This window comes from Neolamprologus brichardi, chromosome 7 (genome assembly GCF_056152115.1).
Source record: "Neolamprologus brichardi isolate AB-2024 chromosome 7, ASM5615211v1, whole genome shotgun sequence".
In the NCBI taxonomy this organism is placed as follows: Eukaryota; Metazoa; Chordata; class Actinopteri; order Cichliformes; family Cichlidae; genus Neolamprologus; species Neolamprologus brichardi.
In genome coordinates this window covers 42360342-42375649 of record NC_142110.1, presented here as the reverse complement: position 1 = coordinate 42375649, position 15308 = coordinate 42360342, and the positions used below count along the sequence as shown (strand labels likewise).

Below are 15308 nucleotides of genomic sequence, written 5' to 3'. Positions count from 1 at the left end.
TTTTTTCCTCTTCCTAGCAGTACAGATATTATCCAAATGCAGATAGCTGCAAAGGGAGACAGCTGAGGAGCAACAGGTAGCAGCAGGTGGGGGTCAAATGATCTCCAGTTGTATTTTTAAGATGTATAGATAGACATCGAATAGACAAACATAAATAGGCCTCTTTTTTCCATTGTTGTCCCTCCTGTCTGCCAAAGCCATTATTGTTATTTCCCAAACACAGACCAAATGGCGAATAGCAGCTGGAGCCTGTTTGCTTGCTTAGTGCTGAAAGACCATTGCCAAACAAAGAGTGGAATTTAGGTCAGCAAGGATCTTTAGCTGTCCGGATCAAAGTAAGTCCTCAAACCGGACTACTAGTGTCTCACAGTCTTCCTGTACAAAAAGAAAGAGAGCGTATCGCCTACACCCTCTGTCAGTTCAAATGTTTTACATATCAGGACATAATAAAAAAAATTATCTAGTCTTTAGCAGCTCTTAAAGTTAAGTAAGTGCAACCTGAAATGAACAGGCGAACATGGCATTACACACATAGTACCCATGACATATGAAGTAATGGTTTTCTCTGTGGAGAAGTTTTCACCCACTCTTTCATATAAAATTTGCTTCACGGTTTCATTTATGTAGAGCTCAATTCCCGCCACAGTGTTTCAGTCAGGCTGAGGCCTGGGCTTTGACTGGGCCACAGCAACACCTTGATTCTTTTCTTTTTCAGCCATTCTGTTGTAGATTTGCTTGGGAACATTTTCCTGCTGTGTGATCAATACTGACCAAGCTTCAGCTGCCGGTCAGAAGGCCTCACAATCGACTCTAGAATCTAGAGTAGTGACTGCGAGGTGTCTGGGTCCTGTGGCTGTAAAAGAAGCCCAGATCATTACCTCTCTGCCAGCGTATTTCACAGCTGGTGCGAGTCTGGGTCAGGCTGCTCCTCACCCTCATAATTCCTATAAAAGCAGTTTGGGTTGACCTAATTTTACACTGCTTCTGCATTATGGCTTAACTGTTATAAAATAAATAATGACACGTGTCTTATATCAGGGCAGCATGTTCTCCTTGGGTCTACGTGGGTTCTCTCCAGGTACTCTGCTTCCTCCCACAGTACAAGAACATGCAGTTAGTGGAGTGAGGTTAATTGGGGAAGCTAAATTGCCCATAGGTGTGAATGGGAGTGTGAATGGTTATCTCTGCGTTAGCCATGTGACAGACTAGTGACCGGTTCAGGATGTACTCCACCTCTCACCCCAGAGGGGATAGGCTCCAGCCCCCTACAGCCCTTAATTGGATAAGCAAAGTGGAAAGATGGATGGATGCTATAATATGTCATGTTTTCCACTTCATATGAGGTTGTATTTATCTAACTGTAAGGTCTGATGAAGACCAGATTCCTGTCCTGATATGTAAAACCCTTGTACTTTCTTTTTACTATGACTATACACGCACTTAAAAAAAAAAGCTGTGTAATCAAATGGATTTGTGGTATACTGTATTTTGTGACACACACACACAAAACCCCCCAACATCTCATTTGTCTTGCAGTAAATTAGATTGCTCTAGGATTACCACTCAACAATTACAGCCTCTTTATTCTAAAAGCTGTCCAGAGTCCTTACATGGCGGGGCTTTTTGTGGGTGAAACAGCATCAGTAGCACTATTATAACTGATGTCATCGCAGGCATCATCGTTCTTGCCACGTAGTCCTCTGGAACAAAAACGTGTCAAGGTCTGTCTCATTTTTCCCAGACAAAGGTAGTCAGACAACATTCTTTTTTTTTGAAAAGCTCACAACCCGCTGCAGTGCTGTGGCACGGATGTGATGCATGTGGGTTTTGGAGGCAACTGATGTTATGTGTCTTTTGTGTTGAGCTCAAACTGTACATAAAATATATACATAAAGAAGTTATTTTGCTCTTGCACAATATTTCTAATAAATTAAAAAAAAATACATAAAATTACAAAGATGTGTGTACTTAATATGAAATGTGTTACAATCAAATTGCATTTCCAACCTGTGTACACAGCTGCACACATTACTTTAAACTACTTTTAAAGGGAAAACTAATACAAAAGGTCTTTAACCAGATAAATACGTCATTATGAAGTGAGAAATAAAGTATCAGAAAGATTACACTGGATGATTAATCACAAAAGCCTACTACAGGCAAACGGCAACCACATCCTTTAACCTATGACCTCATAGGAAGCCATAACTGCCACTGATGATAAAAATGCAGAGTAATGGAAAAAAAAAAGGTTGGTTGGGTTAGGAATTATGATTTTTAATTTACTGACAAATGTGTCTAAGTTTACGTCCCGGAAAGTGATTTCAGATAATCTCTCTTTTGGCACTTTATGAGCTGCAGGACACAGACCAACAAAAACCTCAGAGCGGCAGAAGAAGCATGAAAATCATTTAAAAGAAGAACGATCCATTTTTTTGGTGCACGGTCCTTTTATCTGCATGAACATTTACATACACAGTCCTGAGGTAAACAGGTTGGCACAGCCTTATAAAAGACCAAACAAATATCTGACTTCAAATTAGCTCAGCAGCATCAGGAAAGGGTGCACTGTACAGTTAGGTAAGGAACAAATGACAGCTCACATTTCCATGTTACACAAAAGTTAAAAATCAAGCAAACTACTATTAGTGTGGATGAAATAGTTATGCAGTGTTTTGAGTTTTAATCCAAAGTTATAACAAGTAAACCTAATGCTGTAAAACAGGTGAGTATGCAAGGAGTGTGTGAGAGTCAGAACCCCAGCTTGTAAATTTAGGCAAAATGCATCCACTATAGATTTCAGTCACACGCTGGCATAAATGTGTAGGATTCAGTTTGCCTTTTCCGCTCTGGTAAATGTTAGATTATCCAAAAACCTCACCAAAATTTCACCCAATCTACTTGTTCATAAACGTGACAATTTGCAGTGTTTTGAAAGGAGCATTGCAAAAAAAAATGGCATTTAAAGGAAGATACAAACAATCAATTGTTAGACAGTGAAAACCCAATGAAAAATAACCATAATGAGTTATTACATTTGACCGTAAACAAACGTAATAATAGGATGATTCTTTTTTTTTCCAATTTTCCACAAGTCTCAAAGTGCAAAGCAGCCTGAACAATCCTCGACGCTGCACCTGAAACCAGGGGTGTCTGCTTGCAAGAAAACCACCTCTGATCACAGTTTCAGTGTTTCTAAGAAAACGTGAGTTACAACTTAACCGTGTGGCTATTTTTGGGTTAGAAAGCTGAACTTTAAAAGATTCATGACGGTAAATCGTACCGACTTTCTGAATTTGTAAAGACGGATACATTTTTGTCTTATGACGTTTTAACCGAGATGCCTTCAAGGGTTTTTTTAGTCATTACACATACACACACACACACACACAGTCACAGACACTGCTCACATAATAGCAAAAAAAGCAGAGCACGCACAGGCATGCACGCACACACACGCACACACACGCACGCACACACACGCACACTTCATCAATGCAAACTGTATTCACTCTTAAAATTCCCTGAAGTGATTTCCAGTAAGAAAGAAAATAGTTTTTAAATTAACCCAACTTCCTGTTCTTCAACAGCCAGCATTACACTACCGAGAAGCTTTGGTAGCTAACACCATCTACTGGCCATGTAATATTCTACTCTCTATCAATGAATGCCTAAACAGTACTTGTTAAAGTGAAAAGGTGCAATATACACTAAAAATGCACTGCATTGCATAACAACCGTAGCTGAGGACATTTTTGGACCCTTATCTACAGTTTCCTCTGGATGTACTTCATATGGGCCCACAGGAGCAAAAACTACAGGTTAGGTTTAGGTTTACACATTAACAGCCTATCCTTTTAGATTTATATTACTAAGTTTAGTCTCATGAGATCAGAAGCCACACCTCAACCACCATTTCCTGTACCACATGGAACAGAATCTACAAATCTTTGACTGAAAGGTAAATATAGACCCTTCAAGACAGGCGTAAACATGCCAGTTGTGTCAGTGAGGGCTCCCTGTGCTGTAGGGCAGTGAGGGGCTCTGAGGCACACTCTATCCAGAACCTGACAAGATACCAGTGGCAGCAAAGTTCAGGATCAGCACAGCTCATGGATTTGTGTTTGGTCCGACATTAAGAGTCTGGGATTTGAGAGGGTTGAGTCCTGTCACTGTCCTCTGTGCATGACTGCTGCTGTTCTGACTGCTGTTTTTCTCTCAGTTCTTCTACTCCCTCGTCCTTAAGAAGCACCTCGTCATTCTCCAAGACAAACTCCAGGGTGCGCCCGCTAGCTGCTCCCCCCTCCATCTCCCCCTCCTCTGCCAGGCGGAGTTTTAGGTTCATGCTGACGTGTTTCTCCATTTTATCTGTAGTACGAGGACAGACAACGGCACACGTAAACAGGAGAAGAGCTCACATCTGCAGCACAAACTAAGTTTTTCCATATCATTTCATTTTGTCCTCAACTTCAATTCCATTTTTATATTACCCTGAATTAATATCTGCACTTTGCTACCAAGTAAAACAATAATAAAATGATGATAGCTATATGTTCTGGGTCAATTTGGGACCAACAGCTATGTCAAATCCACAAGAAAATACATTGTTGTATGCTACATAAAGTTTGATTTCTGTATTATGTCAGAGGAACCATGACGCACAACCTATCCTGTGTAGTTAAAACATTGATTAAAGGACAGAAGCACAAAGGCCTTCCTAACCTTTACAGTGTCTTTTAGACACTATTTGATCAAGCATATATCTGGTGATATTCTATATTTTTCATCTTTCAACAAACATTAAATATATAAAATCAATAAAAATGGTAAGTGACAGATGATAGTAAGTATTTTCTGTGAGGCAGACACTTTTTTCCCAAATGTCATTCACGTCTATTGTTAACACATTGGTGAGTCACATCACAGAGCTCATACACCCAGCATTATCTTTACTACTCTTCACTGCATGAATTCTGAAAACAACGCTATCTAATTTTCTTCCTAACCTTTACAAAAAAAAAAAAAAGACCAACCAAACTATAATGTCATTTTTTAACTGTTCATGGGATTTGCTGACAATACCATAAACATATTATATCTAATCTAATCTTCCTCACCACGTCCGAGCTGCCTCTCTTTGGGCAGCAGCAGCACATCCACATTGTGATGTTTCTCCAGGGCAGCTGTGAGCACAGCACCCTCACGGCTGAACAGGAAGACTAAAGGCAGGGTGATGTCTTCAGTGGAGTCGCCATCTCCAACCATCTGGAAGAGAGGGGTTTCCTCGCTGTTGCTTCCTTCACGGTGGTCTGAGGAACAAAGGCGTATGCTGAGCTCATGAACATCTTTGAAGTCCACTCATTCTAAACTTTGAGAAATACTATACGAGCAAATGATTTCAGCTCAACTGGTCACTGGTAATGACTCTCACCTATGAAAATAGCTCCTATGGCTCCTGCCTTCTGTAGCCAACGAGCCTTTGCAGCAAACATGCAGTCACCTCTTAGTGCCAGAGCGATGTGACCTTTTAGGCCCGCTGCATTGTCTATGGGTCCACACGCAGTGTAGGGGGAAGCTTTCACTATGCTTCCCTTCACCTGCAGCATAAGAGTTTGTTTTAATGTGATTTTGTTTTTGCACGTTAGAGAAAAGAACTAAACAAGACCAAGAGAACAAAAATGCATACATAAATGATTAATTTTAATTAGTAGTTCATATTATATCAATTATGTCAGATTGTAATATATTCAAACACATTGTTGTAATGAAACACATGTTTCTGTGTTTGTTCCTGAAAGCTACACTAGCTTTGACACCGATACCATGTGGTGTGTTATCTCACCCCATGCTCCTGCTTGGTGAGGTCCATCCCAAATTTGGCAGGTCCTGCAGTGAGGACGGTCCTTCCCAGAAATGGGGGGGATATGAGCTGAACGACATGAGGCACCACCACCTCCTCCTCTGGTGCCTGGCTCAATTCTGCTACAAGTTTTACCCGGTAAACTCCTTTATGCTCCTGCAGACATCAATATTTAGAGACCCAATTGAAAACAAGAGCTTGTCAGGTCAGCCATTCCCAAAGTCAAGAGTGCTGCAGCACACTTAATAACAAGAAATACCCATGTGGCACCACCCAATCTTCAATCTTCACTCTAATCAAAATAGAAGACATTTTTCTGATTTCCCTGAACATTTCATTAAGAAAAAAAAAACACACGCACACACAAACAACACAGACTGTTGGCTATAAATTGCTAATGCTACCCAGTCATATGCAAAGTGTTAAGTAGTGTGACTCAACTGCCACTGGTACACAAACATCATCACAAGAGCAGTAAATTTAGGTCAGTGTAATGAGTAATAACACAACCTAACCACCTCCTATTACCATTTTTAATTAGGTTGCAGTACCTATACAACTGGCACATACTTTGGGAATCAGTGGGTTTGACCATTAAAATACATAACTTCACATTTAAACTAAATCTCAGGCAGATTTTGCTTTAAAAGAGTGGACCGTTATAAGACAAGTATAACAAACTAGATAACTATAATGGAAGAAAATATACTCGTTGATCCACAGAGTTTGGACAGTGCCTCCTGGTGGAGTATGAAAATACTGCAGCTGGAGCACTAATTCATTTACAATAATAAACTAAATCAATCTGAATTTAATTTGTTTTACCAATGGCATTAAATATTGAAAAGAAGTATTGTATAAAAAATGGCTGTGGAGTATTAAAAAATTACATGTAATTGTATATTTTCGGACGTATTTTTGACCCTGAACTCATCATTTCAGTTCATATTTGGATTGCAAAGTAATCAGTGTATACCTTAAGCCTTCCAGTGTCTCCCATATTGGCTTCGTTCAGTGGAGTGAGAGAAATGCCCATGCTTTTAAAGAACTCCACTGGCTCCATGCCATTATCATGGAGTGGAAGTTCAATTTCCCTGCGAAGTATGAAGGCAGTCAGGTAAACAACTTCACAAATCCACCAGAGAATTTACTCTGGAATCAAAAGTCTCTTGCAGCTGTACACACCTGATGGGTAAAGGGTGGAAGGCTCGTCCCACCCCAGTGAGGTACTTGTAGCCGTCCCTGATGGTTTTGGCAAATGACGGGTTGTTTGGGAATAACGTCTCAGTGCTGGGACAGGAGTGTGTAAACAGATCTTCTTCTTGAGAAATACGAACAGTCTCCTGGAGAACAAGACACACCTTTAAATAAGTATGTACCTACTATACAACTATGCCAGTGAGTTTTGCTGTTAACTTCTAAATATACAGCACTGTCATATAAGTGAGACTTACAATAATTACAATATTCACTAAATTAAGATCAACTTCCTTCTCTATTACAAACCCAAACCTTTGTACTAAAAAACAAAACAAAGTTTGAGATAAATTAGACTGGTGGCATGCTGCCATCTTCATTTTCTTCAAATATCTGTTATCACAATATCAGTATTAGCACTGTCAGATTTAGTAAAAATTTGACAGTGCTAATGTGAGACATACAAACAAACCAAGTAGCACTGTTTTTGACCTCCTTTTTGCCTCAATTCTTCATGGCACTGATTCAATTAGTTGCTGGAAACTTTTCTCAGAGGTCTGGGGCCAAATTGACATGATAGTATCACACAATTACAACAGATCCATTGTCTGCATATTGTGAGATTATTATATTATCTTATGCCACGTTAGACCCCTAATTAAAGATTGTGAAATTATGTAGTTTTAGTTTGCATTATTCTCCTGACTTAGAAGAAGGTGATAACTATTACAGTTATTAAACTGATTTGTATTACATTAGACTGCTGATCTATTGTGAATGAATGATATTGTTTTATGATGCATTATACTGCTGAGGTATAAGAAATACTCTTTTCAGAGAGTCATCGCCTTATTTGTCTGATTAGAAAAGAACAGAACATACTGCACAGGAAGCCAAGGTCATAACTTAGGCTCACTGAGAGAGAGAAAGAATGTGAATGTTTAGGTTTTATGACTAGGTGGAGAGGGGGGCGGAAGCTATAAGAATCTGAGGAACGCTCAGACACTTCGAGATCAGGCGGACACCCTCCCGCGCTCATCTCCCCTCCGGATGGTTTATGCTCATAAAGTGTTGAATTGTATGGAATAAAAGATTGTTGATTGAGCATTTATACACCAAGTATTGTCCTTCCTTCAGCCCAAAGATCAAAAGAATTGGGAGGATTTAACAACATCAATGATGCAAATCTCTGGTTCCACGACATCCCAGAGGTGCTTTTGATTGAGATCTGGTGACTTCGGAGGAGTTTTGAAAACCGTGAACTCATTCCAGTTTCAGGTGATCTGAGCTTTGTGACATGGTGTGTTATCCTGCTGGAAGCAGCCATCAGAAGGTGGGTACAACCTTGCTCCATTTGAGTTCAAGAAGACAGTCGAGAACAGGTCTACGTGACTAAATCTGCATACAACCCTGGAAGTGATTCTCAGCAACGTGTTGACTATAGACAAGAGTACGAGTACCCGGTGGTGAAGATATTAAGAGGGTCACGTAGGCAACTGGAGCCGGGAATATCCACAAGCAACCAGATGTCAGCTTCAAAAGCATTTCCAATGGGCACTTCCCTTTGTGGACACAGCTTTAATGAATTGAGTTGTTGACATGTGATTGCCTGATTAGATATCCATGTTAAAAAGCAATTTGACAGGTGGACCTAACAGAGTGGTTGGTATACACAAGCTTGTATAGAAAATAGAGGAAGATAACATTTGCACTGGTGTTTGTGACAAAGTGAGCGCTCTCACCGTATCGTTTCCTGGACAAGGTGGCTGAGTGGTGGAGAGAGATATAGGCAGGAGGTGAGCCTCTGTAGTGAAAATGTAGCCGTCCATATCAATTGGCAGGTGACTCTTCTCAGAAAACATTAGGTACAGGTATTTAAACATCTCAGCCAGAAAGAACGAGTCCATCCTAAACACAGAAAAGCCCACATATATAGAAGAAAGAAAAAAAAATCAGAAGAAGGAAAAAAAAAATGGTCACATCTGTTTCTGATGCTTAAGGTTACACTTAGGTTACACTTTTCAGTTTTTAAATGTTCGGAACAGAGTTCACCTCACACAGTACCTGTCTTCATGTGTCCCTGTGCGGACATCTTGCACAGCAGCAAACCCGCAAGGCACTCTGGCATAGGCATTAAGCTTTTCCACTATGGATTGTCCCACTCTGAGGTAGTAGGGGTCGCCAGTGGCCTGCAGACATCAAAATATAATCTTACCTACATGTCCTACAGGATAAGCTCTTCATATCCTTAAAAGGAATAAAATACTTGTATAAATTAGCCAACTTTTAACAAAGTTGAACCTTTACAACCAAAGAAAATGCAATATATTTAATCAGCAACACTGGTAGTGACAGAGATTAAATATACAGGGTTACCTTATAGAGGTAGTAGGTGCTTTCTGCAAACTCTGGTCTCAGTAGGTGTTGACCCCAATGAACTCTGAACTCTGTAGTGAAAGCCTTCAGTGAGATGAACAAAAAACAAAAGAGGTTAGTACCACTTTTCTTGACTGCTGAAATGTTCTGGGATACAGAGGAATGTAAATACTGAGTCATTACCTCTGGAAGAAACTTGTGCTGTTTGGTTACTTGGTAAAGCATTTCATGAGTTTCAATGGCTGGTTTCAGATCCCCTCGCAAAACCTATATAAGCAAAAACAGGACTTTAGAAACTTTAAACAACAAACTCTTTCACTATTAAAAGAGTCAATATGATTAACTGAGCACATCTTAAGACCTGCAGGCCAGGGAAGAATGCCAGGAGAGAGTCCATCCAGCTTCGCACACTCACTGTGGGGTTGTGCATGTGTACATTGAGCAGCAGGGGAGGCTGACTGATGTACTTCATAATGGCACTGTAGTGCTGTAGAGGAAAAACCAAGAAACACAAATAATTACTGTAGTGTTTTCAGCTCAAACACTATAATATGACAGGCTGTGTGAGACAATGATGTTACAGCAAGGAATGCTTACAACGTTGAACCTGTCCAGAAAGACATTGTCTCCCAGAAGAATGTACGCCTTCATCAGGTATTCGTAGTATGAATCGATGCCAGCGCCAACTCCACTGTCTGCAAACACAGAAGTGACAAGACTCAGTAAGGCTCGATTTCCGCCGCTTGTGTGAGAAGCTGCATGATTCCAGTGCTGTCGATGTTTGTGTATCTTTGTGTTTAAACTGCCTCACCCCTCCGGACCCATTCTCCATTGTGGATATTGATGACAGTCCCCACCAAGTCACTTCCCCTCTGTCGCCTCTCCCAGAGGACATCCAGAGCTTTCCTTGCATGTTCCTTTAAAAGTATTACATGCTTAAACTCTTTGAGGTGAAAACTACTTTCAGCTATAATTTCTAACATGAAAAAGTAAAAAAAAGAAAAAAAAAAAAAGAAGGAAGAATAAGGTAATACTTCAAACACAGAGTTTCCTGACAGCCTGCTGAGGGCAGCGAATTCCAGGATCATTGTTCCTGCACATGCTGTGCAGGTGTCGGACTCGGTGCCTGTCCGGGAAAGTGGGTTTAGGACACCGTAGCGCAGATTTACCTGGTGAGCCAAATACAGCGAAATTTATATCAGTTACTGTGCAAAATGAGGAACATGTTCGTCGTTTATTAGTGCCTAATTTTGAAGAACTAGATAGCATATAATGAATCTGCAATAAGGTTTGTGATATTTAACAATAAAATAAGCACTACCTTAGGATAGGGAAGGCCACTTGTGGTGTTAAAGGCAGGCAGTAATCGATGGCCCAGCTCTTTGGCCATATGTAGGAGCTCGTCACGATACCATTGCATCCTCTCCCCACGTTGCCGTAGGAGGTCAGCCATCACATGGCCCCCTAAAAGCCCACTGGGAAGACGAAATACTCAGGATATTTCTTTCCAGTGACAATAAAACGATGTACTGATGTCAAAAAATACTACATTTGGAATAATGAGCCAAGAAGAAAAGCACTTCAAATAAAGCCGTTAATACAAATCTGAGGAAAATAACAAAGGCAGTATAATATATTATATATACATAAGATTCATACCCTAAAACTCTGATATTGGTCTCAAACACTGACACCACCACATCGTTGTCGAGGCGTACATCACTCACAGCCTTCTTCACTGCCTCCTCAAACTCATCAAGCTTGTTTAAAACCTGTTTAAAATTAATGCAAGCGAAAGAAAAAATTGTTCAAAAACACAAGCAAAGCAATATGATGTTTTTTTTTATGAGAGAAAAATCAAATACTCACCACCAGGGTGTCAAGGGTGTCAATCAGAGTGAGAGAAAACCTAAAAAGATGGTGGAAACGAATATTATGACATGTCGATAGCTAGCAGAGTGCAGCATAGCTGGTGTCCTACTTTCCACTGATTCAGTTAAATTTGTAATGACTCATGCTGAGTCTGAAGCTAAATGTTACATTATAAAACACGTGTTGTACATAGATCTGTGTATGGCACTCCAAGATGCCAATTTAATGCCTTCCTGTTGGTTTTATTGCTTAAACTGGCGGCTCATTCAGCATCTCTGAATACTAGGGCATCTTTGAAGAGAATAGCAGGGCAAGACTATAGTTCCTGTCTTCTTTAAGGATGCAAAATCATTCTCAGAAGCATTAGACCAGGTGTGTTGACCCAGGGTGATATGTAAAACCTGCAGGACACCAGCCCTTGAGGCCTGGAGTTGGACACCCCTGCATTAGACAAATTAGACTTGGCATGCAAAACATTTTGCACCCTTGTCAAAAATTCTGTTACTGTGAATACTTCAGCAAGCAGGAGATGAAATGATCTCTAAATGGCTTCAAATTGAAAATTAAACATACTTTTCATAGAATTTTAAGCACGGTGAGTGTATCACTTTTGCCCTGTCGATTTTAGGAGTGAAAGAAAGTTTACAAAAGAGATCTTAGCTGTCAGATAACTTCTAGATATCATGTAGCTTGGTACAGCTACATCCTGTTCAGAGTCAGTTTTAGAAAAGTATTGGTGATACACATTTTATAAATAATTTCATTTTATTTGTAAAGTGGGGGTAAAAGTGTTTCCACAAAGCTCTTTTCTCAAACAACAGGAATAGTGACGGTCAAGTTGTGGTCTGGAAAAGCAAAAGAATTACAGCAAAAAATACTCACAGGATTCCTAGAAAGCCAAATCAAAATTGTTCTATGACTGCAAAAGACCTTCAGGAAGATTTATCAGGGTTCTTATCATGCAGGGTAGACAAACTCCCCCCCCCCTTCCCCTCTCTGTTATCTTGTTGTCCTTTCAAAACCTCAGCAGATAAGATATGATGAAGTAATCTTGCTCAAAATATCAAAAATATCTCATCTCTTACTTTATGCCATTTGGAAATCAGGTCATCTTTTATCTGCTAATCTTAAACTGCTCACACTCAAACCTTTGCTGCGATACTTTGGCCTGGCTGCTGCTTGAAGGAATTTAAATGTATATGCTTTTCATGCTCCAAATGTCAATTAACGATTTACTTACTTCCCCAAGGAGTCATCTATGTCCCCTCTGTTGGGCTCCTGGCCACGCACTCTCCCTCTGCAGCTTAGAGGCATCAGCTCATCGGCTGGATAGGCATATTTCTACAACAGAAACAAACATTTGCCTCCATGCTTTCATTATCATTTCACATAAAATGTTTCATTGAGGAAGGATGGGTGGAGATCAATAGCTTATACACCTCCCACTTCACCTGGCACATACAGTGTTATTTCTCACTCAACAACGTCCCTTAAGTTTTCCATCTAAATATTCAAACTATTAGCGGACTCAGTTGAAGAAATCTTTGACAGTTTAACTAAGGAATGTACTTGTTTAAACTCCTTCTAGTGATAATTTTGCCTCTTTATCGCCCTTTTACATCCAATAATCAGATAAACATTAGCTGCTCTACCAATATTAAATATACACTTAGATTAATTTATGTTAGGTCACAAGGACATCTCCTTTTTACTTCTACCACACACACTTTAGGTCGTGCGTGCCTCTTTGTCCAACTCTGGTCATCCTATAAAGGCACAGGTGAGTCTGACCCTCTCCAGCATTACTAACAGCAACCTCAACCAAATCCAGCATGCTTGCTTGCATGCACGTTTCCAATTGGAAGCAACTGACTCATCTTTTCTCTGGACTGTTGCAAAAAGCAAACATAAACTTACTTGTAATTACAATTATTATGCTGTAACGAACACCTTACCATGTAACTGCCATAAGCGTGATCAAACATTTCAACAATCTGGTCCCTGCACAGAAGAAAAACAAAAGTTAAATGCTTTTAATAATTTTACAAAAGCGCACTCACTGTTTATATGTGAACATTCATCACCTGATTGCGCCCTTTTCCTCGGGTGTCATATTCTGGCTCTCTTGACATTTTCCCCAGCAGAAAAGACTAACGACCAGGAGAGTTTTCCACATCATCCCTGTGGTAGAAGCAGAGCCCGATTCCCAGCACTGTTTGTTTCCAGTTGTCCTCATGTAGCTTTGCATCATGATAAACTTTTAACAGGGACAAACAAAGCTCCTGCTCTCCGTCCAGCGCCCACACAAAGTCAAACAGTGGAGCTGGCACAGCTGTCCTCCTTTAGAGTCCAGGTCATCTTCTCAGAGAAATGGCTCTGAGATGCCGACGTTAGCTACCTCCAAGTTCCATGTCCGTATTTACAACCCGGTTTCTCTGTAGTTCATCCTGTGTTGTTACAACCATCACATGCCCTCAGAGCACCCCAGATGACCGGTGTTCATGTAAACAAGGGACAGCAAGTGACGTTAGCTTCCCTGTAAAGGAAAAACGAGACTAAGCACAAAGCCCTGGTTAAGCGCAGAAAGACAGAACAGGTTTAGCAGTGCACTTCTTTCTAAAAGGCGGTAGTCTGGAAAAAAAAAATATTAAGACGTTACCAAAGTGATGTCACAGAGAAACGGAGTGGCTAATTCTCGCTAGCCATGATACTACTGGGAGGTTCCCTGCTGCTAGTCGGCTATCCAGCCGCTAGTTCGGCAAAGCTATTTAGTGAGCTAATGAGGTCGCTCGTTAAAAAATAAAAGTGAAACAGGACAAAACATACTCTGGGATTAAGAACGAATGCTCCAGTCGCCGTATTAAATGAAAACGAGTGCTAAACAGCTTTTTTTAAGGGCCGATGACACGTCTCCAAGTGTCACTATAGTACTGAGCTGTCAGAGAGCTGACAGGCTTTGTCGCTACCCGGCGAAAATGGGTAAATTTCTCCCCGAGTTTAGCTCTCAGGATTAGTTGGTGCCACGTAGAGCATCTGTTTTCCTTTCGCCTACCTCTATTTCCTCTAGTTCATCGGGTTATAATTAAGATTTCAGAAGGATAAAAATAAGATTATGTTTCACTCACCATGTAACAGAGGTCAGATTGCTATAACAGCAATCTTCCTTAAAGGCTTTAATTAGGGCTAAACAGCAACATAACCTATATCACAAGGTAGGCGGTGTCAGCGAGGAGGCCTTTTGTAACGTCCCAAAGACTTTGATGTATTTACGTTTATATAAATTCACACTTATCAGAAAAATAGATCGATGCACCATGCAAAAGGAAGGAAGTGAAAAATCATGAGATTTTACATTTCCACGGGAATTACTTAGAGCTCATGGTGGAAAATATAATCTAGATTATATTTTTAAAAAACAAAGCACCCAAGATCCATCCAGGAAATGCAGCCTAATGCCTGCTTTTTTCAATGGTTCCTTTCCTAATAAGGTCTGTAGTGTCTCCAGTTTACCGAAAGATGTCGCAGCTGTCTCCTTTCCTTTTCTTATCAGCCTACTTCCACACATCACCTGGAATTTACGCATTTTTTATTCATATAGACATCTGACCACAGGATGTTTCCATGCATTAGCTGTTGCTGCTATATAATCTCACTTAAATCAGCAGCCCCGTTTTCATAGTGGCAAACTCTCCTGACAATTGTGGATACATAAGCCCGCCTGGTGCGCCTCAGGAGGCAGGGCATCTTTGAATTTGGGCTAGGCTGAACTAAGCCCACGTGCTCCTCTCTGTTTTGCTTAATAATAAAACATATGGTTTCGCGTGCCTCATATTTACTAGGTAAATACATTTTCGTGCATAATTTAATCTTAGCTGTGCTGAAAGAATATTGCGAGGAAGGGTGTAGGCTAGATAAACATCTGTAATCTCATTAGGCTGCTTAGGAAATTATGCGATAAGGCCAAAGCAAATATTCATCCTGTCACATTTCCTTCCTCCTTCTC

General features: G+C 40.4%; 1 protein-coding gene across 9 annotated transcripts; it reads right to left on the bottom strand.

Moving 5' to 3' along the window:
* Window positions 1–2127: 2127 nt before the first annotated feature.
* si:ch211-282j22.3 (ER degradation-enhancing alpha-mannosidase-like protein 3) lies at window positions 2128–14766 on the bottom strand. 9 transcript variants are annotated; one of them, XM_087843616.1, is made up of 21 exons: window positions 14431–14766; window positions 13390–13860; window positions 13261–13306; window positions 12546–12646; window positions 11303–11342; window positions 11093–11205; window positions 10755–10908; window positions 10468–10602; window positions 10245–10350; window positions 10031–10128; window positions 9795–9920; window positions 9617–9700; window positions 9434–9517; window positions 9122–9246; window positions 8800–8965; window positions 7046–7203; window positions 6837–6954; window positions 5843–6016; window positions 5432–5597; window positions 5118–5309; window positions 2128–4368 (listed from the first exon to the last, which is right to left on the bottom strand). In XM_087843616.1, exons 2-21 carry the CDS (start codon window positions 13554–13556, stop codon window positions 4136–4138), a joined length of 2586 nt encoding a protein of 861 aa, XP_087699742.1. In that variant the 5' UTR covers window positions 13557–13860; window positions 14431–14766; the 3' UTR covers window positions 2128–4135. The 9 variants fall into 9 exon arrangements, with proteins under 9 accessions (XP_087699742.1, XP_006788791.2, XP_035762852.2 ...); XM_006788728.3 differs by having other exon boundaries at window positions 13390–13841; XM_035906959.2 differs by having other exon boundaries at window positions 13390–13752.
* Between the last annotated feature and the right edge of the window lie 542 nt (window positions 14767–15308).

Coding starts and splice junctions, on each gene's coding strand:
- si:ch211-282j22.3 (XM_087843616.1), bottom strand. CDS start 13,556: ATGATGCAAAGCTACATGAGGACAACTGGAAACAAACAGTGCTGGGAA. Junction 11,206..11,302: donor ACACCCTTGACACCCTGGTG/GTGAGTATTTGA, acceptor AATTTTAAACAG/GTTTTAAACAAGCTTGATGA. Junction 5,310..5,431: donor CATAGGAGCTATTTTCATAG/GTGAGAGTCATT, acceptor TTTGTTCCTCAG/ACCACCGTGAAGGAAGCAAC.